Here is a 20,741-nt window from a genome sequence, read left to right as displayed (position 1 = left end):
CCTCTAAGCCCCGATCACAACTGCTACAGGCCTCGGAAACGAAACACATGTGTCTCCAAAGTTCGGATCTTAACTTGTAATTCATGCCATGCCTAACCAAAAAGTCTCGTCTATAGCAGAAGCCCTCTAGTCCAGCTGCCAGGTAGTCATCTTACTCATGTACGAGCACAAATAGAGTTTGCTATATGGTATGGCTCGTTTCCTATACTTTATCTCATAGCCAACCGCTTGTGGCTACACTCCGTACGGGCTCATGTTAACGCACTAGGGCTGAAGACTTAAGGGAAGCTATCATTGGGACTCATAGGCAACTACCTAGGTAGATGTGAAACTTTCCTCTGTGTGAAATCGAGAACAGAACAATCATCGCATTAGTAAATCATGAGAACGAGGGGAAAGCGGGCAGAGAGAAAGTACTTCTGGTAGTTCGAGTGGCTTTGAGACCTGTCCATCTTTGTTTGACCTACCATAAATGCTCGGGTGGTGAATTACCTTGGCCAGTAGCTGAGGCCATTGGAACGCCATCACACGCCAGTATACACTCACATTTGAACATGAAACATAATACCACTAGAAATACTCAAGACACTTTGTACAAAAAGGTCTGCATCCAATGTTAATACAAATCCATTCACTTGCGAAAGAAGGTATTCCCGAACAGAGACTAGCGCCCTCCCTTGAGTCGCGCTAATACGGCTCACGAACGCGTCTTTCTACTTAGGTATACGCCAATTCCGACGTCAATATCGTGTAGCTCTAAACAAAGAGCAGGCGAAATCCAACCCTACCCAAGAAGTGTGCCTTATTCTCTCCTCTCCGTAACTTTTAGGAGCATCGTGCACCGTTATTGTGCCATCACCACCGGTCCACCTTCGTGCGTACGAATAAATGGCAACAGCCGGAGGCACAAATCCCAATCTCGCACCCCGCTACGGCCATCACGGGCTCGGTGGACGCGCCGGGGGAGGCCCAAGTGGTGTGCAGAATACATACAATACACCTAATGCTGGTTTCAATACTTCTGTGAAAGCACAGCAGCGAATCGAGGCAGAGCGGTTCGAGCGCGACCGGAAAGCGCGCGAAGAGCGTGAGAGGATAGAACAAGCAGGCCAGGACAGTCTTGCTGAGCTGAGCGAGGAGCAACGAGAAGAGATCGTCGAAGCTGTAAGTCTTTATGGCAAGCAAGAAATCCTTCAAGGCTAATCTGAATCGTGTCGTAGTTCAACCTGTTCGATTTGGATAAAGATCAGTTCATCGATTACCATGAGCTCAAGGTAGCAATGAGAGCGCTGGGGTTCGATCTTCCCAAACAAGAGATCCTTTCAATTCTCCATACCCACGGTGTGCAGTCGACCGCTCCGAGCGCCCCGACGAATTCTAAAGCGAAACAAGCTGCACAGCAGGCATACCAGGCGCCACCGAGGCTGCTACTGTCCTTCCAGGCGTTTCAAACGCTAATGGCTCAAAGAATACTGAGTAGGGATCCCACGGAGGAAATCATAAGGGCTTTTGAACTGTTTGATGAGGGTGGAAAGGGGAAAATTACACTACAAGACCTCCAGCGAGTTGCTAGAGAACTCGGCGAGAATTTGCGGGAAGATGAAATGCAAGCCATGATTGAGGAGTTCGATATGGACGGAGACGCAGCCATTAGCAAGGACGAGTTTATCAACATCTGCCTGGGATGAGGCGGGGAGCTGTAACCATTCATTGGGCTGGTGGAGGCGTCGCATTGGGATGGACGTCATGTTTTTGGTATGCTGGGAATTATTCATTTGCTTGAGCCCTCGGGCTGATGGCGTTGGCGACACTGAGATACCACTTTCACAAAGCAATTTAAAAGTTTTCAAAGAAGTCTCATGCACTAATATACTATGCACAACTCAGGGCATTTGACAACCAAGAACAGAAAACGTAAAGAAATTCTTATACAATATTGCTCGTGTCAACCAGTCTCTATTGGCCTGGTGAGATCAGGAGCCCCTTCTTGCTTGCATCGTGTGCCCATCCTCCTGCTAATGCCGGTCCATTCTTTGCTGAATAATCCTTGATCCTAGCCTCCAACTCGGGCCTGAAATGCCTGATCAAACCTTGCAATGGCCAGGCGAAAGCCTCACCCAGCGCACAGATGGTGTGGCCTTCGACCTGCTTGGTCAGCTCCTGAAGCATATCAATCTCACGCTCCCTTGCTTGTCCAGTCATGAAGCGATCCATGATCTGGTGGGTCCATTTTGAGCCTTCACGGCATGGTGTACATTGGCCGCAGGACTCGTGGTGGTAGAACTTGGCAAGTCGAGTAATAGCACGGACAACGTCCGTGGACTTGTCCATAACGATGACGGCGGCGGTTCCCAGACCTGACTGCGAGTCCTTGAGGGCATCGAAGTCCATGAGCTGGTCATTGCAGATATGTGCAGGCAGAATGGGGGTCGACGAGCCACCAGGAATGACGGCTTTCAAATTGTCCCAACCGCCGCGGACACCACCACAGTGCTTGTCAATCAACTCACGAAGGGGAATGCTCATCTCCTCCTCAACTGTGCAGGGGTTGTTGACATGTCCTGAAATGCAGAAAAGCTTGGTGCCCTGGTTGCGCTCACGTCCAAAGCCTGCAAACCAGCTACCACCTCGTCGACAGATAGTGGGGGCGACAGCAATCGTCTCGACGTTGGCGACGGTAGATGGGCATCCAAAGAGACCGACGGCAGCAGGGAACGGAGGCTTCAGACGAGGCTTGCCGGGCTTGCCTTCGAGAGATTCAATGAGAGAAGTCTCCTCTCCACAAACGTAGGCGCCCATGCCGCGGTGCACGTAGACGTCGAAATCGTAACCGGATCCGCAAGCGTTCTTGCCAATCAAACCTGCCTGGTAGGCTTCCTGAATAGCACGCTGAAGGACGGTGGCCTCGTGATAGAACTCTCCTCGGATATAGATATAGGCAGCGGTAGCGTTCATGGCACGTCCAGCGACAAGACAGCCCTCGATCAATTTGTGTGGGTCTTTGCGCATAATCTCACGATCCTTGCAAGTTCCGGGCTCACCCTCATCAGCGTTGACAACGAGGTAACGGGGTTTGTCGTCCTTGTCCCAGTCTTTGAAGTTCATGAACGACTACATGCACGTCAGTTGTGACCCCGGTATAGTTACGGGACACACTTACCCATTTCAAACCGGAGGGGAAACCTGCACCGCCTCGGCCACGAAGACCAGAAGCCTTGATCTCAGAGATAATCTAGTCCGGCCATTAGCTACCTTGGTAGACATTCAATTCCCTCTTCACGAACATACCCAGTCGTGGCCCTTCAAAATGATTTCCTTGGTTTTGTGCCAATCGCCATACTTCATGGCGCTCTTCAGATCCGCACCATGATGGCCGTACAAGTTCTGGAAGATCCTGTCTTGATCCTTCAATCCGCCGTAGGTCCTCACTGGTGTCGAGTCCTGGACTGTTGCGAGAGTCCTTCGCTGTGTTCGGTTCGGGGCGGTGGCGGACGAAAGGCGTGAAGCTACAGCAGCTGCTGGCAGAGCTCGATGCGTGACGGCGCTCAGCGCCTGCGGGGCGGGAGCATGCCGAGCGAGCATATTGAAAGCGATGTCGACGATGAGACGCGCAATTGACGCTCGGGTGGGCTTGTGAACGGGTGTTGTCGAGCGTCGTAGTAGGTGGAGGTTCGCGATTTCTCAGGTTTAGGGCGCTCGGCTTGGCGACGGCTTAGATTTAGGCGACTGTGATTGGCTAAACACACGACAGTGACTTCATACATTACATGAGCATCTCATTGCTTAACTAGATCGCTTTAATTTCAATTGATTGGATATTTAGAGCCTTCGAATTCTTTCATCCATTCGATTTGACAGGAAGTCACTTACGCATTGTTGATTTGTTTCGTTCAACCGTCACTGTGCTGACGTAATCGCATACAGCTTGGAAGAAATTATGTACACTCGCAAGGAAATCTTATGTACAAGAGAGACAACCCAAAGCTTTCTGGCAATTCGCCTTAGATGAAAAGTTGAATCAAGGTCTCCTTGTGCAAAATGCCTTCCATGCGTCGTACATGCTCTATGTAAAGGATCTTCTATGTCACAGAGGAGCAATATTTGACGAGAAATGAATTCGTATGGCGAAGCAAGAAAAATAAAATTACCTACCTAAGCATTTGTCGAACCAGTGATGCAGTATCGAAATCGAACTCGTACATAAAGCTTCGCAATGTTACAAGGTGTACTCGGATTCTCAGCATCTAAATAAGATAGTGCATCTTCATCAATCCATGAATCAATCCCAAACCCGTCTTACACACAATGAGATAATAGATGTTTAGCTCGACTATCAAATTCCTAATCATTAGATCTTATTGTGTCTTTTACTTACATTCCAGGCTTCTTCACGCTATTTGTCTTCTGTTTTAGCTTCACAGCTACCACGCCAGCGGCACGAGTCAACTGACCTGTTCTAACTAACACCTAATTATTGTGTTGGCAGTCTGAACGATACTCCTATCAAAGACATTACCCTGCCACTCACGCGTGATAAGAAGGAAGAGCCACCCCATTGTATAAATCTCGAGGATTTAGCATGCTGTACAATCTAGCACTTGAAAGCCTTTTTACAGGATGAGAAGCAGTTATGATGACCCTGTGAATAATCTGTCCATTCAGAGCAACACCAAAGAGGACAGGTAGAATCGTGATGCCTAGATTTTATCAACGAATCTCGTGAGGTTTACACCTTATAAAAAGCCCATGTAGATCTAACCTGCAAAACCTGAGAGAGTGATGGGGAAAGAAAGACGATGGAATCGAGAGCAAGAAACTGGCCTTAGTATCTTTTGTTCCGCAGAGATAGAACACTGGTGTGCGGTAGATTATATACTTGCTGCCTATTAGTCTGCCCAATGATTACTATGGACTGATACTATGCCCCAAGTGTGCCTAAGGAGCTCCGTGCGAAAGAGACTTGAATACTATCTTCTTCTTGTGATCTAATATCAAGACCAAGTAATCCCAGGTAGGTAGTCTGAACCTAGTACGTATGGTCAAATATCTCATGAAACGTCTAGATGTTTGGTACCGTAGCTAACAGGATCCTGGATGAGGAAAACAGGTTTATCTGGAGTGAAATAGAATGTCAACGGAGCTAGGTCGACATTGGGTAGTGCCTGGAGGTGATATAAAATATGGAAAGATTGAGAGACTGAGGGCTAGACTGGGGTGTGGATCCCTATTTGAGCAGAATGGTCGTATGGCAATCTTGAATGCATAGTTCGATGGCGGCGACATACAATGGAATTTCGATCTAAAGCATATACGTTTCGTGGCGATACATGTGCTTACAGGAAGGCCGGAGGCACACTTCCATGTTGTTGGATCGGGCCGAACGAAGGCATATGGTTGTCAACACCTCATCGTCTTAAAGTTTCACATAGACATAAAACTCAAAGGTCGTGGGTCTATGCAAATGGCTGTGGGTACTATGGAACGAAACCATATTCGGCCGATCAAGTTAGGTGTGATCCGCGCGTACCCTTTATGATGCAAGAAGCTATGTGCAGGCGAAGCGATCTTGAATAAGCCGTGAGTCTTCGAAACTATGGGCCTCATTGTCGTTGTACCTTCGAGCTCAGTAAGGTGTGCCGGTTTCTGTAGCTTGGCCAATGGCTGCGCTCTAGATGCACTAGTGTAAGCAGGAGATGAAAGCGTTCCCAGAAAATACCATAGTTTGCGCATGAACAATAGAAACAGAGTTGATCGAGCGATGCGTTTAAAACTAGATGTATGATCACTTTCCACCCCACAGTGATATAAGAAATTGTGGAATAATGGTTCCAGTGACGACGAGAAAATTGATACCGGTACGTCAATCTTGCGTACTGGGTGGGTATTCTATGTTGTTGGTTTTATGGAGCTTGAACCAACGCATGGACGTTTGGTTTAGTTAGCATTTGTAACTTGGGGCATTATGTTCTGTCAGACCCAAACATCTTTGTCGAAGTCTCTGCGGTGGATAAATTTCATTCCGGAATGGCTTGCAAGCTCAACACTACAATCAGCCCTATCGTGACTTATTCGTAGGGAGTGCGAGCCTCGGAGGAGTCAAGAAAAGGGGCCGGAAAGAAGACCGGTGCAATGCAGACCGAGTTTGTGCGGTAGGAATCCGTAGGATAAGCCTGATTGAGCCGTGAACAGCCTTTCGATGTTGAATCCGGAAAAAGAGTTCATGATTGAGTGATTTACTTGTGGAGGCTCCCGGCACGATATCGTGCATCATGGGGAAATTTGTGTCAGTACGGATTATCGTATAGTGCAGAAATGCGGAGCCGCCAGTTTGTATAAAGTGCACTATCTCTCCGTTATATAGATGATTCTGGGTCAAACGAACGCGATCAGGGTCCCTATACCTTGTCTGTAGGCATGATTCTGTGTCGATCTGAAGTAACGCGTCCATTGAGGTATCACAATAATTTAAAAAGAACTTTCAATTCCATTGTTCTACTACTGTTATTGCTATACAGAGATGAAGCTGAAGCTAAAGAGTTACGTCCGCGCTTCGGAATATGTCGGAAAAAACTAGAGTCGCACTTTCCCCGGAAGGCGCGTGCCCCCTCAAGGGAAGGTGCCGTGTGCCCCGCAGAAGTCAAACCCCTCGATCGTCATCTTTCACAAGCCTAACAAAGCATGACCGAGCAATTCTTTAGCAATACATAGGTAGAAAGATAGAAAGAGTAGCCATGTCTCCATTTCCATTGGATTCAAATTCCACATTCCATTGCTCATCTTTCCTCTTCCTCTCAAAGCCACGCCTCCGATCCCTTCTCGTGACCTCATAGCCTACAGCCGAGGGCGGCATCTTCCAATCAGTACCATCGTGATCCAAATACCGACGGTTTCTCCGCGTGCCCGATTCTAGCCACTTGATCCCAAGAGCTAGCTCGGACGATATCCGATCCAGTCCCTTCGTGTGCAAGCAATTGCTTCCTGCTACCGATACTTCAAATTACAATTTCTGCGTCTCTCCGTTTCTCTCCTTTTCATCGATACCCTTTCCCTCATACCCAGACACAATGGCGAACAACGTCAACAATAACGAAGCCGGAGCAGTGGGCAAGGAGTCCATCAACACAGACATCATCACGCTCACAAGGTTTCTTACCGAGGAGCAAGCGAAACACAAGGAGGCCTCGGGAGACTTTACGTATGTATCGGACTGGAGCGAAATTGGTCAATCCGCGGCTAACACCTAGATTCCACAGCCTCCTATGCCATGCACTTCAATTCGCATTCAAGAGCATATCCTACTACATCAGGAGAGCAACACTTATCAACGTTGGTAACCCACGCTTAAAGTTGTCGAAACACTGACTGATTGACAATTCGTAGCTCACTGGTCTTGCGGGATCTGCCAACACAACAGGAGATGATCAGAAGAAGCTCGACGTCATTGGCAATGATCTTTTCATCAGCGCCATGAAGAGCTCCGGCAGAGTCAAGTTGCTCGTCTCCGAGGAAGAGGAGGAGGCTATTGTCTTCAACGAGTACCCCAACGCCCGCTACGCAGTCGCATGCGACCCCATTGACGGCTCGTCGAACTTGGACGCCGGTGTCTCGGTCGGCACGATCTTCGCAATCTACAAGCTTGGTGAAGACGCTAAGGGTACGAAGGAGGATTTGCTAAAGCCAGGAACCGAAATGGTCGCGTCAGGATTCACTATGTATGGCGCATCAGCTCAACTCGTCATTACAATGAAGGGCGGAGGTGTGAATGGTTTCACATTGGACAACTCGTTTGGCGAGTTCATCTTGTCCCATCCCGATATGAGGATTCCTAAGACACGTGCCATCTACTCCGTCAACGAAGGAAACAGCCTTTACTGGGAGGAGCCTGTAAAGGAGTACATTAACAGCCTTAAGTACCCCAGCGAGGGCGGCAAGCCGTATAGTGCCAGATACATTGGATCCATGGTTGCTGATGCATACCGCACCCTGCTATATGGAGGCATCTTCGCTTACCCCGCGGATAAGAAGAGTCCTAAGGGCAAGCTGCGAATCCTCTACGAGTGCGCACCCATGGCCATGGTTTTCGAGAATGGTATGTTTGAGACACATTATCCATGCTCGGCAATTTACTGACCCAATCGCAGCCGGTGGAAAGGCCGTCGACAGCAACATGCGACGCATGCTCGAGGTTGTGCCCGAGCACATCCACGACCGAAGTGGTATATTTATGGGTAGCGAAGGCGAGGTCGAGAAGGTCATCCAAGCGCACAAGAAATACCAAAAGTAGGCGTGCGTGCGTGTGTGCATTGGCAAGAAGAAAGCATAATTCGTTTCTCTATGGAAATGTCTCATGATGAGTTATTAGCGCGCTTCCGAGATGGAGATATTGGTACATATTGGTATTTGGTGCGATAATACTGGAAAAAGGGCGCCAGGTGTACGTTAACTACCAGATATGATTACGGATGTATGGGCTTCCAGATTGCTGGACGATCACTCCAATCTTGTCTCACCCCAATCGTTGCTGTGATATGTATTGTAAGCATTATGATGCGAGTAATGTGCCCTCGCATTGGACCATGCTAGGCTGACCATTATTATTGCCTTCTTGAGGTAAAATGGGATTCGCCGAGCTCTGAGCAAAGCTAACTTGATGCTGCCCAAGATGCTCTTGGGGGAGAAGAATGTAGACAAGTGTGGCCGGTGCAACGGCCCCCTTCAGTTGTTGGTGCATAAGCCTGGGTTGGTGTCTTGAATCCAACAAACCAGGAGAGCCTATTAGGGTTATGGACATATTCAGGAATAGGACGGGCGCAACAGCAGCCGCGGTATTTTTATTGCCCACTACACACTTACCCACGGCCACCTTGATTGAACAATAATGTACGGTGTATTGTGTGGACAGTGGCATGTGGGTGGCATGGAGGATCTCCAAGCATGTGGCCACTGGAGGGGAAAATAGTGGACCAAGCGGCACTTGAAAGATTGGGTATACTATTTTTATATACTCGGTGGAAATGCTTGGGAACGCAACGCCGACGACACGCAGAACACGTCGAAAAGAGGTTAATATGTTTTTGGAGGGTTCTTTCTTCCATTTTCGATACTACCTAAACGGTGGAGCATTATTATTCCAGATGGCCAGCTCGTGACTGGATATTACATTGATTGGCAGTGACCAAGACCAGGAAAATCAGATCATTTTCATCGGAGATTTCTGGGATTATATATTGCATCCAAGCACAATGCAGCACGGACAAAGACATTTTAAGGTGGGAGAAAGGCGAGAATGGCGAGTTTGCGGTAGATGGACGGGTAGATAGAGCCACGGACAGTAATCAATTGCCTGCAGGCAACCGGTGGTGTTGCGCCTGGATCATCCCACCAGCCGGCGCCGTCCCCGTCTCCGTCTCGCGTCACCTGTGATATGCACCCAGTTGCATACAGTAGGGTGATACTAGTAATTTGTAACTGCTCGTTGGAGTAATTACTCTGTATGTGGTGTACGAACGGAGTACTCGTACTCGAGTCTCTCTCTCGTGGGGGGTGGAGTGTTGGATACAAGAATAATGACACTACTGAGTATATTCTTAGCCGCCGAGTTCAGTGAAGGACAAGGATGGTGCATTCGACTCCATACTAGTCAACCGTCAGGAACACATTTCCGTCTTCTCATTCGCTCGAAGGTCAGTGACAAGCCTTACTAGTAAACCTCAAATCACAAAGGTTATCCCCCTTTAGGAATAGTCCTGGTCCGACCGGCCTGAGACCGACCTCTGGCCCATTCACCATCCCTCCAACCCTTCAACCTCCAGCCCAGATCGTCCACATTTTGGCGTACGTGCGGGCGAGCGACGAGAGGACGGACTTACGAGTACGCATTTACGAGTACTGGCTGGCTGGCTGGCTGGCTGGCTTGCTTGGGAATCGAGGTTCACTTTCCATCCCATACCTCACTCCACAATTCGCACATCACACACACACAGTGCACACAATGATGTGGTCCCGACCGTCTTCCCGTCCTCTCGCCGCAGGACCATGAACAAGGATTCCACAAACTATCATCCCGGCCTTCATTGTTGCTTTTGTGGGCCTATGCGTCCTATGGTGACAAACCTCTCTAGGCCTGCACCCATTTCAAACATCACCTGTCGTCTGTGATCTCGGATTCGTTGCACCAGTCCCAGCAGGCGCTGGAGGCTTCGGCGTCAAGCCAAATTCTGGGAAACTCTAATAGACTCTTCAACAACTCGTGAGCCATGTCGTTCGAACAGGACTATGCGGCACCGCGATCTCCTCTGCCTCCTCCTCCTCCACCTCCTCATCCGCATATTCACCATCAGGCGCCACAATCCCCTCTCCCTCACTCAGGGCATTCCTCACAAACGTCTCCGCTACGGCGCATTGCTGTGCAACCTCCGCTGATCACAACTGCACTTGCACCGCCGCAAGGGACATCGTTCCTGCATTCGCAAACGCCTATATCTGCTGTCTCGCTGAGCGTGCCTCTGTCGCCGTATGGCCCTCCATCCTCGACGTATGCCGCTTCTCCTGTCTCTTCACCGATGGCGATGAGACATACTTCCTCCGTTCCCTACAACCCGCAACAATGGGCTGGGGGAACATATCTTCCTCGAACAAATACCCAGGCGTCGTCGTCGAGAACTCGCCCGCAGGATGTGACAGGCATGGAAGGTAGTAGCAATCTCTATGTTTCTTATTCTCGTTCCGAAACTCTACTCTGTAGTCCTCTTGACTGTGTCCTCTCCTACCATATGTGAACGAAAAGTGCAATATGCTCTCTCCATATATATGTATGTTCACTGGATCATATACTAAGCGTTTCTCTAGCTTCAATGCCTTCTCCGCCTCCTCCATATTCGCCAGCTCCCAACCAAAACTTGTCGCATGTTGTTAGCAATTCCCCTCATATGTCCAGCAATGCATTCACACCCCCCGCAAACCCGCCTACAATACAGCCCGGGGGATACGTACCCTCACCTCCGTCACGCCCTACCTCTTCCTATAATATATCGAGCCGGCCTGAATCGATGGTGGTGCCTTCCAGTGCGACTAGTATAACTTCGAACCAGCAATTTCCCCCTCCCCCTCCTAGAAATGGAAGCGAACGTACTGTGTCACGAGATAGGTTGCACTCCAAGTTTAGTCTGTCTGCTTTGCGCAATCGTAACTCGGACCAAAGCCCGGCGCCTACAGCTATTGAATCGCTACGTGTCAACACATCTGAGGCGATATCAGCAACTGTCTCTCCTGGAGCGCGAGCTTCACAACCGTATGTTAGCGCTAGAACTGTTCCTTTTGACTCTATACTTATTTCTCCAGATTCTTCTCTGGCGCGCTTCCTGATCGGAGGTGGAGCCCCGACACACAATCACCCATAAGAGCCCCTAATGCTCGACGGGCGGTGTCTACCGGAGCGCTTGCACTTGGTTCCGAAGCAAGGACGCCTATCGAGTCACCTATTGTAGGCCATGGTGGCTGGGGTAATAGTGTACCGCTTCCTCCACCTCCACCCGGACCTCCTCCCAGTAGTTCAAGATCTCAAAGCGTTGGACATGGAGTAGATTCATCATCTAGCCTTCACGCCAGAATGGCACCTGCACCTCCAACTAGACGGCCCGGCCAAAGCAGTTTAGGTCCAATCCCCCCAACTCCGGTTGGTTGGACCGAGGAAGAGGCAAGGACACGATCAAGATCACCAGGAGGCCGTGGTCTCCAAATAGACACAAGCCCACAGGCAATCAACCAACGACAGCATGCCATCCAGCAATCAGAAAGTGAGGACATGTCGACATCGTCGGGTCCGACTGCTTCAACATCGAGCAGCACACTTTACCGGCAACCGCAGAGACGAGATCCGAGTGTCCGAGGTATTCGAGAACGACGAAGTGAAAGCCGGGCCGCTCGTGAACGCGTCGAACCGAGCAACAACCCATGGGCCGATGACCTTGAAGCTGCAGCAGCCAAGCCTGCAGATTTAGTATTGGGAACGCCTGATGGCTCTCTAGCACGTCGGGGCGCGGTGAAGACGCCGCGTAGTGGAAGTGGCATTCGGTCTCCTCGGAGCTCCCAGCTCTTGGACGAACCTGGGTCGAGCAATTCTACTCCTCGAATCTCAGATCATCATCGAAGGCTTCCTTCTGGTGCTGCCCCGACGCCGCCTTTCTCGCCAGGTACGGACAATTTTGAATATCAGTCTCGAAAAGCTACCGCAGCAATCCCTACCAAAGCTCTTCCTACTCCTCCTCTACGCTCTTATGGCGATGATCTTGCTTCTTCAGGCCTGACAAATAATTCAGGAAGTGCTGCTAGATCCACATCTATCGCATCCCACCTTTCCGAAGCCCTGCCCGAGGCATCGTCTTCGAGCACGCCGCGACCCACCGACCGTGATACGTTTGCACAAGCTTCTATTGAAAGGCATCGACTGTTCATCGAGAAAGAGGCCGCTGCCCAGTCCGATCAAGATCGACTGGAACTTTTCGCAGAATTCATTGTTGCAGAATCACGACTACGACGAGACCGATATTCCGGAGCGTTTGATGCTATGGCCAGCGAGGTTCTGGACCTGACAAGAGACCTTTGGAGATCGTACGCAAGCACAGGACGTAGGTCAGCTACCCCTGGAGCACAGAGCACATCGGTAGTCAGCGGCAGACGTTCCCAAGCCTCCACCCATGGAGAATCCCCAGACACGAGGTTCTCGAATTCCGTCCCCACGACAGCTGCAAGCCCTGCATCTTCAGTAGCCAACTTTACACCGCACACCGAACCCGCATCTCCTTCGAGCGCTACGAGCCAACGAGCTCGCGACCAGCCCTGGAACAACAACTTTCAACCATGCCTCTCTCCTATTCCAAGCATGGCCATGAGCACTGTGCCTGATGAGGAGGATTCGCGTGGACGATCTGCCAGCCGTTGGTGGGAAGCCAGTCATGATGGAGCATCATCTGGTGTGGGCAGTCGGAGGCTGGAGAGAAGCAAGCGAGAGTCCAAATACATGGGCGTGCCTAAGGAGGCACGCGAAAGTTTACAGTGGGCCAACGATTCGCAGGCATCCCCAGCCAACCCGGAGGCGTCGAGCCAGCAAGGTTACGGGCCAAATGAATACCCAGCAGAGAAGGCTGGCTGGCACGACGAGGCACAATCGTCTGCAAAATCTTCTCAAGGCTACTATCCCAGTCCCGCACCGATGACCCCGGACCCTCACAGGCTAGATGTTTCAAGACTCGTCACGCTTCCGCCTCCATATCCAAGACACCATCCAGCTGTGAACAACAGCCATCCTGACCTGAATTCCATTAGAAGCACTTTGCGACTTTCGTCGGAGCTGGGTGAGGTTAAGACTACAAAGGAGCGATTCACGACCAAAATCCAGGCTCACAAGGAACAAGAAAGTACTTCTTTGGCAGAGCGAAGATCCCAGCTTCGCTTCAATATAGAACAGAACGTCAAGAATGGTGTGATGAATTTCACAGAAGCTGCCAAGGCCGAAAACGATTTCGAGACTCGAGAACACAAGCGCGCGCAAGAAACCGTGCAATACGTCTTTGACACGTTCCAGGCCGATGTCGCGAACCCGCTGCACGCCATGTTCTGCGAACGCATCAACAAGGTGTCGGCTTCTATCGAGCACTTGAAAGCACGCCTGAAGGACGATGCTCAGGAACTCAACCCAGACCATACTCAAGAGGAGGGAGACGACAAGCCGGAACTTTTGGAGATTCTCACGTTGCTCAAATGGCTCTTTGAATCCCGCGAGCAGCTCCACAAAGAGATGTTTGAGCTGGAAGACGAGCGCAATGATCTATATAAAGACATCATCATCCTGCCTTATATCCAAACAAAGAACGACCAGAAGGTGAAAGAAGCCAGCAACTTCTTTGGGCAGGACGCACGTGACCGCAAGGTCACTTGGGAGAAGGAAATCCTCAAGCGCTACGAGGAGTTCATGAACATCGTCGAAACGAACGTGACGAGAGGCGTAGAAGCGCAACTGTCGGCGTTCTGGGACATCGCGCCAGGCCTATTGGCCATCGTCCAGAAAGTGCCGCAGCGGTTGCGAGATTTCGACATCGTTATTCCCCCGCAGGAGTATGAAGAAAACCCCGCGTACCACGACTTTCCTTTGCAGTATCTCTACACGCTTCTGGCTCATGCTGGCCGCTCGGCGTACCAGTTCATCGAGTCCCAGATCAACCTCCTCTGCCTCCTCCACGAGGTCAAGACTGGCGTTATGACTGCAGGGTCCCGTCTCCTGGAAACGCAACGCATCCTCGAAGGCGAAGACCTCGCAAGCGTGGACACGGAGATGCGCGCCATCCGCGAAGATGAAGAGAGCCGTCTAACAGAAGACCTAAAAGACAAGGTCGGTCTTGTCGAAAGCCAATGGGGCGAGGCGTTAGGCAACGGCATGGACGAATGCAAGAACAGGGTGGAAGCGTTCTTGGTCCAGCAAAACGGGTGGGACGACGCGTTGAAGGAGTGATCCCAAACCTGCACCTGAATCTAAAACTAGAATCTATGGGAGGAAACGATGGTTATTTGTGGTGTTGCACTTTCTTTGTAGCATTCTTCTTTCCTTTCAACCTTTTGAGATCGATTGTTGTAACTTTCTTAACGGCACAGATACCCATCTATTATACTTTTTTGTCTAGTCTGTTTTCTAGCGCCGCGTCTTGGATAGAGGAAAGACGTGAATGAAAAGAAGATGTCATCTCGATGAAAGCAGCACAGGTTGTGTGAGTCTTGTCTTATACTCTAGATAATGAATATACAGAAAATATGACCCGTATCGACGTATCCCATGATCCTTTGCTTGAATAATTTGCAAAAGAGTTTCGTTTTCGAATCACATGCAAATGCGAGCTACAAAGGAATCCACTATGGGTGTTCTGTGCTCATGTTGTAACGTGTTGTACCTTGTATTCGATACTGCACTGCACGTTACATGTGTACTGTTGTAGCCCGACACCATTCCGCATTGGGATTTTTCATGATGCAGGACCCTGAATTTGTGTGCGTGAGTGTATTTTGGTTGTGTGGCCACCAGGAAAAGTCAGTAAATTGCCATCTTACTTAGCACACCCAAGGCTCCCATGTGATAGGTCAGCCAGCCCTATGAATTTTTTTCTCTGCCCTTTTATCTTACTTTTTCTTGCTGTGCTCACCCGTGCCCCTCCATCGTGTGCATACGAGGCATGTGCTTAGCCTCAAGGTATAGAGCAGCGAGAAGAATGGCGGCGAAATTGTATGTGCCGCCACCTCTTGTCATAACAAGACATTCAAGACTTCGGAAGTGACTGTCATTATTGTATTATTCATTCAAGTTTTTGGTGATCAAGTGTCGTTGTGTTATGCTTCTTTATGGGTGGAATGAGATGGATTTGCATGGATACCAGATGGTTACTTCCTCATCACAGCCTCGTGCATGGTGTTGATAAGATGAAGGGACACCTCCTACCTTCATTGCCTCTACTTGCCCTTTTTAGTAGTGAAAGCAAGGTCGAACGTCTTGTTACTGATCTCATCTTTGTCTTGAATCCATTATTTATCTGTCTTGAATAGCAAAGAAAAGAGAGATAGTCGCGCATTGTGTCTGTCTTGCCTGTCTTGCCTACGAGTACCTGCCCGCCGCTGTGCCCGCCTGCCGCCAATTTTGAGTGGGACGCACGGGCCACCAACCACACTGCACGACCGGTTGGCTTCAAATCCCACATCTACTTTTTCTTCTTCTCTTCTTCTTCTTTCTTTACTCCCAACCCACAAACATCCCACCGCTCCCCCAACCCACCGAGTCTCTCGCAAGTCGCCAGTCTGCTACCAGACGGCTTCCATAAAGCGGCTCATCTGCCTCATTAAATACACAAAAAAACGTCAAAATATAAAAAAACCCAGGAAGTCACGACCCAAAAACATCGATTCTCCGTCGCTTGTTCCAACGTCCAGACCAACAAACATTTACCCCCCTCTCTCTCACACAAATCGTCGTAGTGTTTTTACAATCGCCTAGTCGCCCTCGAATCCTTCACTCATACACTTCTCCTCGTCAACATCCAACTTACAGTACGTACCCCCGTCATCGCCTCTTTCCCTTCGTTCTACCTCTTGTTTAGCGAGGGTAGTGCCTCGAACCATCAGCACTCGTTCAATGAAGACAATGTCTCTAACAATTCGACAGATCATGTCTGACGTCCCCAATACCTCTGTCTCCCCCGCCAACGAGGGCGCTGCCCCCGACGCTGGCGCCAACGGCAACACCGTCAACACCAACGTCCCCGCTGCTGAAGGCGGTGAGGCCGCGACCCCAACCTCCGCTGCGCCCGCCGCACACCAGAACTCGGCTTCGCTGTACGTCGGTGAGCTCGATCCGTCGGTGACGGAGGCTATGCTTTTCGAGCTTTTCTCCTCCATCGGCCAGGTCGCCTCCATCCGTGTCTGCCGTGACGCCGTCACCCGTCGCTCGCTCGGATACGCCTACGTCAACTACAACAGCGCCGAGGATGGCGAGAAGGCTCTCGAGGAGCTCAACTACACCGTCATCAAGGGCAAGCCCTGCCGTATCATGTGGTCTCAGCGTGACCCCGCCCTCCGCAAGACCGGTCAGGGCAACGTCTTCATCAAGAACTTGGATGTCGCCATTGACAACAAGGCTCTTCACGATACCTTTGCTGCTTTCGGTAACATCTTGAGCTGCAAGGTCGCCCAGGACGAGGCTGGTAACTCCAAGGGCTACGGATTCGTTCACTACGAGACCGCCGAGGCCGCTACCAATGCCATCAAGCATGTCAATGGTATGCTTCTGAACGAGAAGAAGGTCTTTGTCGGCCACCACATCCCCAAGAAAGACCGCATGAGCAAGTTCGAGGAGATGAAGGCCAACTTCACCAACATCTATGTCAAGAACGTCGACACCGAGGTCACCGACGACGAGTTCCGTGAGCTCTTCGAGAAGTACGGTCAGATCACCTCTGCTTCTCTTGCACACGACGACTCAGGCAAGAGCCGTGGCTTCGGATTCGTCAACTACATCAGGCATGAGGATGCTGCTACCGCTGTCGATAACTTGAATGATTCCGACTTCCGCGGTAACAAGCTCTACGTTGGACGTGCACAGAAGAAGCACGAGCGCGAGGAGGAGCTCCGCAAGCAGTACGAGGCCGCTCGCCTTGAGAAGCAGTCCAAGTACCAGGGTGTCAACTTGTACATCAAGAACCTTGATGATGACGTTGACGACGAGAAGCTCCGTGAGCTCTTCACTCCTTTCGGTACCATTACCTCTGCCAAGGTCATGCGTGATGCCATGCCTGCTGATGGCGCCGAGGCCTCCGAGGAGAAGAAGGAGGAGCCCGCCGCGAAGAAGGAGGGCGAGGAGGAGCCCGCCAAGGATGAGGAGAAGAAGGAGAGCTCCGACGAGGAGAAGAGCGAGAAGAAGGACAAGGTGACCATCAAGGGCGAGAAGAAGATTCTCGGCAAGAGCAAGGGCTTCGGCTTCGTCTGCTTTAGCAACCCTGATGAGGCTACCAAGGCAGTCACCGAGATGAACCAGAAGATGATCAACGGCAAGCCGTTGTACGTCGCTTTGGCTCAGCGCAAGGATGTCCGCAAGAACCAGCTCGAGGCCACCATCCAGGCCCGCAACCAGCTCCGCATGCAGCAACAGCAGCAGCAGCAATTTGGTGGCTTCCCTGGCATGATCCTCCCCGGGCAGCAGCCGCTCATGTTCCCTCCTGGCCGCGGTCAGGTCCCATTCCCCCAGGGCGTTCCCGCCGGTGGTCAGGGAGGCCGTGGAGCTGGATTCCCCGGAGGCATTCCTGGCCAGCAGGGTGGACGTGGTGGACCTAACCAGCAAATCCCCCCCATGTACATGCCACCAGGCATGGCTCCCGGTGCTTTCCCTCCTCAGTACATGAACCCTCAATACCTCCAGCTTGCCCAAGCTGCTCAGCAGGCTGCTATGGGAGGCCGTGGCGGTCCTCGTGGCGGTATGCCTCAGATGCCTGGTATGCAACCCCAGATGGGTGGCGTCCCCGGAATCCGTGGCGGACAGTCCTTCCCTCAAGGAGGACCCCAGGGTGGTCGCGGTGGAAACGCAGGAGGTCGTCAAGGCCAGCCACCTGCTCAAGGCGGGTTCCCGCAAGGTCGCCCTGGACCCCCATCCGGCCCATCTGGCGCTGGTGTTGACCTCAGTGTCTTGAACGCTGCTCCTGCTCCTCAGCAGAAGCAGATGTTGGGTGAGGCTCTTTACCCCAAGATCCACGAGTTGCAGCCCGAGTTAGCCGGCAAGATCACTGGTATGCTCTTGGAGATGGACAACTCCGAGCTCATCAACCTGTAAGTCTATTTGATCCTATAGTAACAGAAGCTCCTACTGACATATCATAGTACTTCCGACGAGTCTGCTCTTCGCGCCAAGGTCGAGGAGGCCATGAGCGTCTACGACGAGTACCTCAAGAACAAGGAAGGCGATGCACCAAAGGAGGAGGCCAAGGAGGAGGCCAAGGAGGAGAAGGCATAGATGCCTACCTTTAGATGAATCGGCCATTCTAGTCTCACATCACCACGACGCGGCATGGCAGCTAACGATTCTCTACTGACGACTTCTCTTCGGCGAACGGCGTATTTCTTACGGTTTCTTTTACTATCGGCGGACGCACTCATGATTACACCCAAAAGTTCCCCTGCTTATGGTCGATTTCTTTCCTTGTGCCTCACTCTCGTCCTTGCTTTCGGCGCCAAACGGCCAAAGGAGAACAATGGCTAAGACTGCAAGACGCCGAGAGCGCTGAGGACTGGTTCCTACCTTTTTGCTTACCCCGATGATCCATCTGTCTTGACTGGATCGCGGGTAGAGCTTTCACTTTTTTGCGTGTACTTTAGACGGTCAGCACCGCAATGACCAGGCTATGGATGGAGGGAACCTTTAACCGACAAAGATTATCGGCTTTGATACCTTTATGTGATGGGATAATGATGGATTACACGGCGGTGGAAATGATGTGTATGGCTCGGCATGATGACCCCTTTTCCATGGATATGTCATGTCTTGCTATAGGTCGGGGGCTTATGAGGATTATGTGTCTGTAGCTATTAAGTAGCTCTCCAATATGATTTCCAAACATGTTCAAAAGAAGTTGTTTACCTGCGATGCGTGTGACATTGTACAGCTGCGATGCAATATACTTTACACGTGGTTAGTTCTGGGGACGGGAAGCTTAGCAGTGTGCACCCGTCCCCTACGTTAGTTGGTGGAACAAGTATTCCACACCGTGATGTTTCGAAATCTTCCAGCAATAAGCGATCTCCCTCGAAATGACCACCACCACTGCCGCCTGACGAAGTAGGTCGAAGAGCAGAAAGTCGATCCACCAGCTTACCGCGCAACCAACCCGTCGTCGGTTAGAGCAGAAACAAAACCCTAGGCACCTCTTCTCCCGAAATCAGTGTAACAACCTACTTCCCTCCCTTTCCCCACAAAGCCACTAACCAAGCGTAGTTACCTAGTCTTATATATTAGGTATGTTAGAGTGCAATTTAGATTAAAACATCCATGTGTGTGCCCATGCAGATGTCAATGCAGATGTGCAAGGCTATGTCCTAGTTGAGAAATTCTCCGTGTGAGTATGTTGTGTAAGTGTGCATGGTATCGGGTATAGCGATAGGTCTTGCTTGCATAGATACCTTCTTTCCCTAGGCGAGTGTTTGGGTAACGTAGATGCATAGACGCATAGATGGCTTGTCGGTCTTGTTGGGATTTGGGGTTGATGTGAGATATTCTCGTGTGTGTACGTAGGGAAGTTGGGGAGGTAAAGAGTGGTGGTATGGTTTTGATATTCTCTCCGTCGTACGTGTGCAACCATGTAAGTATCTATGTATGTCTCCCATCCTTTTCCTTTTACATTTTCAGCCAAGACGACGAGAGCTTGAAGCTTGAGCATGACAAGACGTCCGTCGAGCAGCAAACCCTGCAAGGAACCAAACAATGTGGCAGACGTTGCCCCGTTTGCCGATCTTCCCCATGGGGCACTTTCCACACACACACACACACACACATACGCAAGATGAATCGAACGCACAGGGAAAGAAGCTTGTGTGTGTGATGTATGATGGGCGATAGATGTAGTGGATGTGGATTCTTAGTTTTTCCTTCCAATCAATGCTGCTGATACACGATGTATGCTCAACATTCCCCCCCTCCTCCCGCTGTGCTAGGATTCTCGTCTCCGTGATTTTCTTGGTAAGGCTTAAGTGCTTCATTGATATAGACGAAGGTAAGGTAGGGCAATGAAAGGCGAGGCGAGTGTATGTACGGTCATTGTCGCCGGTCATTGTCGCCGGTCATGGTCATGGTCATGGTCATGGTCACGATAGTTGCCCAACGAAAAGGAACCAATCCGACCGGTGGAGTATCTCGAGCAATTCAAAATTTAGGTACTGCAGGGATCGGAGAAGGGTTTTGAGTAAAGGCTTGTTTTTTTCTCCGCAATGTAAATCTTGGTTCGGATTAGATAGATAAATAGATGTATGTAAGTTTTGTGTATTTAGTTGGCTAGTTTCGTGACCCCGGATCTGGGGTAGACAGGGGTGAAGAGGTAGTGCGTGGAGGGGTTTTGATATTTGGGCGCTGCGATGTATGAGGGGACAAGGGTTGTAGTGTAGTGTAGCTAGTGGAGAGGAGGTAAGGGTAGGAGAGAGATGCTCCGTTTCTGTTGTGTGAAAGATTG

The 20,741-nt window shown here is 50.6% G+C and overlaps 6 protein-coding genes across 6 annotated transcripts; 4 read left to right on the top strand and 2 right to left on the bottom strand.

The window, feature by feature from the left end:
- Window positions 1-726: 726 nt before the first annotated feature.
- BU24DRAFT_416354 (EF-hand) lies at window positions 727-1,902 on the top strand. The gene is made up of 2 exons (XM_033526434.1): window positions 727-1,164; window positions 1,221-1,902. The coding sequence occupies exons 1-2, from the start codon at window positions 889-891 to the stop codon at window positions 1,686-1,688; spliced, it is 744 nt and encodes a 247-aa protein (XP_033389011.1). The 5' UTR covers window positions 727-888; the 3' UTR covers window positions 1,689-1,902.
- Window positions 1,826-3,670, bottom strand: BU24DRAFT_382626 (putative NADH-ubiquinone oxidoreductase, subunit F). Its single transcript, XM_033524774.1, has 3 exons — window positions 3,289-3,670; window positions 3,161-3,232; window positions 1,826-3,111 (listed from the first exon to the last, which is right to left on the bottom strand). The coding sequence occupies exons 1-3, from the start codon at window positions 3,580-3,582 to the stop codon at window positions 1,957-1,959; spliced, it is 1,521 nt and encodes a 506-aa protein (XP_033389010.1). The 5' UTR covers window positions 3,583-3,670; the 3' UTR covers window positions 1,826-1,956.
- Window positions 3,671-7,004: 3,334 nt separating this feature from the next.
- On the top strand, window positions 7,005-8,526 carry BU24DRAFT_416350 (inositol phosphatase). Its single transcript, XM_033526433.1, has 4 exons — window positions 7,005-7,195; window positions 7,254-7,326; window positions 7,381-8,089; window positions 8,142-8,526. The coding sequence occupies exons 1-4, from the start codon at window positions 7,065-7,067 to the stop codon at window positions 8,282-8,284; spliced, it is 1,056 nt and encodes a 351-aa protein (XP_033389009.1). The 5' UTR covers window positions 7,005-7,064; the 3' UTR covers window positions 8,285-8,526.
- BU24DRAFT_5983 (uncharacterized protein) lies at window positions 8,294-9,086 on the bottom strand. Its single transcript, XM_033534457.1, has 2 exons — window positions 8,590-9,086; window positions 8,294-8,521 (listed from the first exon to the last, which is right to left on the bottom strand). Exons 1-2 carry the CDS (start codon window positions 8,906-8,908, stop codon window positions 8,457-8,459), a joined length of 384 nt encoding a protein of 127 aa, XP_033389008.1. The 5' UTR covers window positions 8,909-9,086; the 3' UTR covers window positions 8,294-8,456.
- Window positions 9,087-10,256: 1,170 nt separating this feature from the next.
- On the top strand, window positions 10,257-14,506 carry BU24DRAFT_339311 (uncharacterized protein; the record flags this gene model as incomplete). Its single annotated transcript, XM_033523172.1, has 3 exons — window positions 10,257-10,692; window positions 10,849-11,290; window positions 11,341-14,506. The coding sequence occupies 3 exons, from the start codon at window positions 10,257-10,259 to the stop codon at window positions 14,504-14,506; spliced, it is 4,044 nt and encodes a 1,347-aa protein (XP_033389007.1).
- Window positions 14,507-15,912: 1,406 nt separating this feature from the next.
- BU24DRAFT_5926 (polyadenylate binding protein) lies at window positions 15,913-18,765 on the top strand. The gene is made up of 3 exons (XM_033534448.1): window positions 15,913-16,083; window positions 16,199-18,351; window positions 18,403-18,765. Exons 2-3 carry the CDS (start codon window positions 16,202-16,204, stop codon window positions 18,533-18,535), a joined length of 2,283 nt encoding a protein of 760 aa, XP_033389006.1. The 5' UTR covers window positions 15,913-16,083; window positions 16,199-16,201; the 3' UTR covers window positions 18,536-18,765.
- Window positions 18,766-20,741: the final 1,976 nt, after the last annotated feature.

This window comes from Aaosphaeria arxii, assembly GCF_010015735.1.
Source record: "Aaosphaeria arxii CBS 175.79 unplaced genomic scaffold BU24scaffold_1, whole genome shotgun sequence".
Classification (NCBI taxonomy): Eukaryota; Fungi; Ascomycota; class Dothideomycetes; order Pleosporales; genus Aaosphaeria; species Aaosphaeria arxii.
This window is presented reverse-complemented; position numbering and strand designations above follow the sequence as displayed.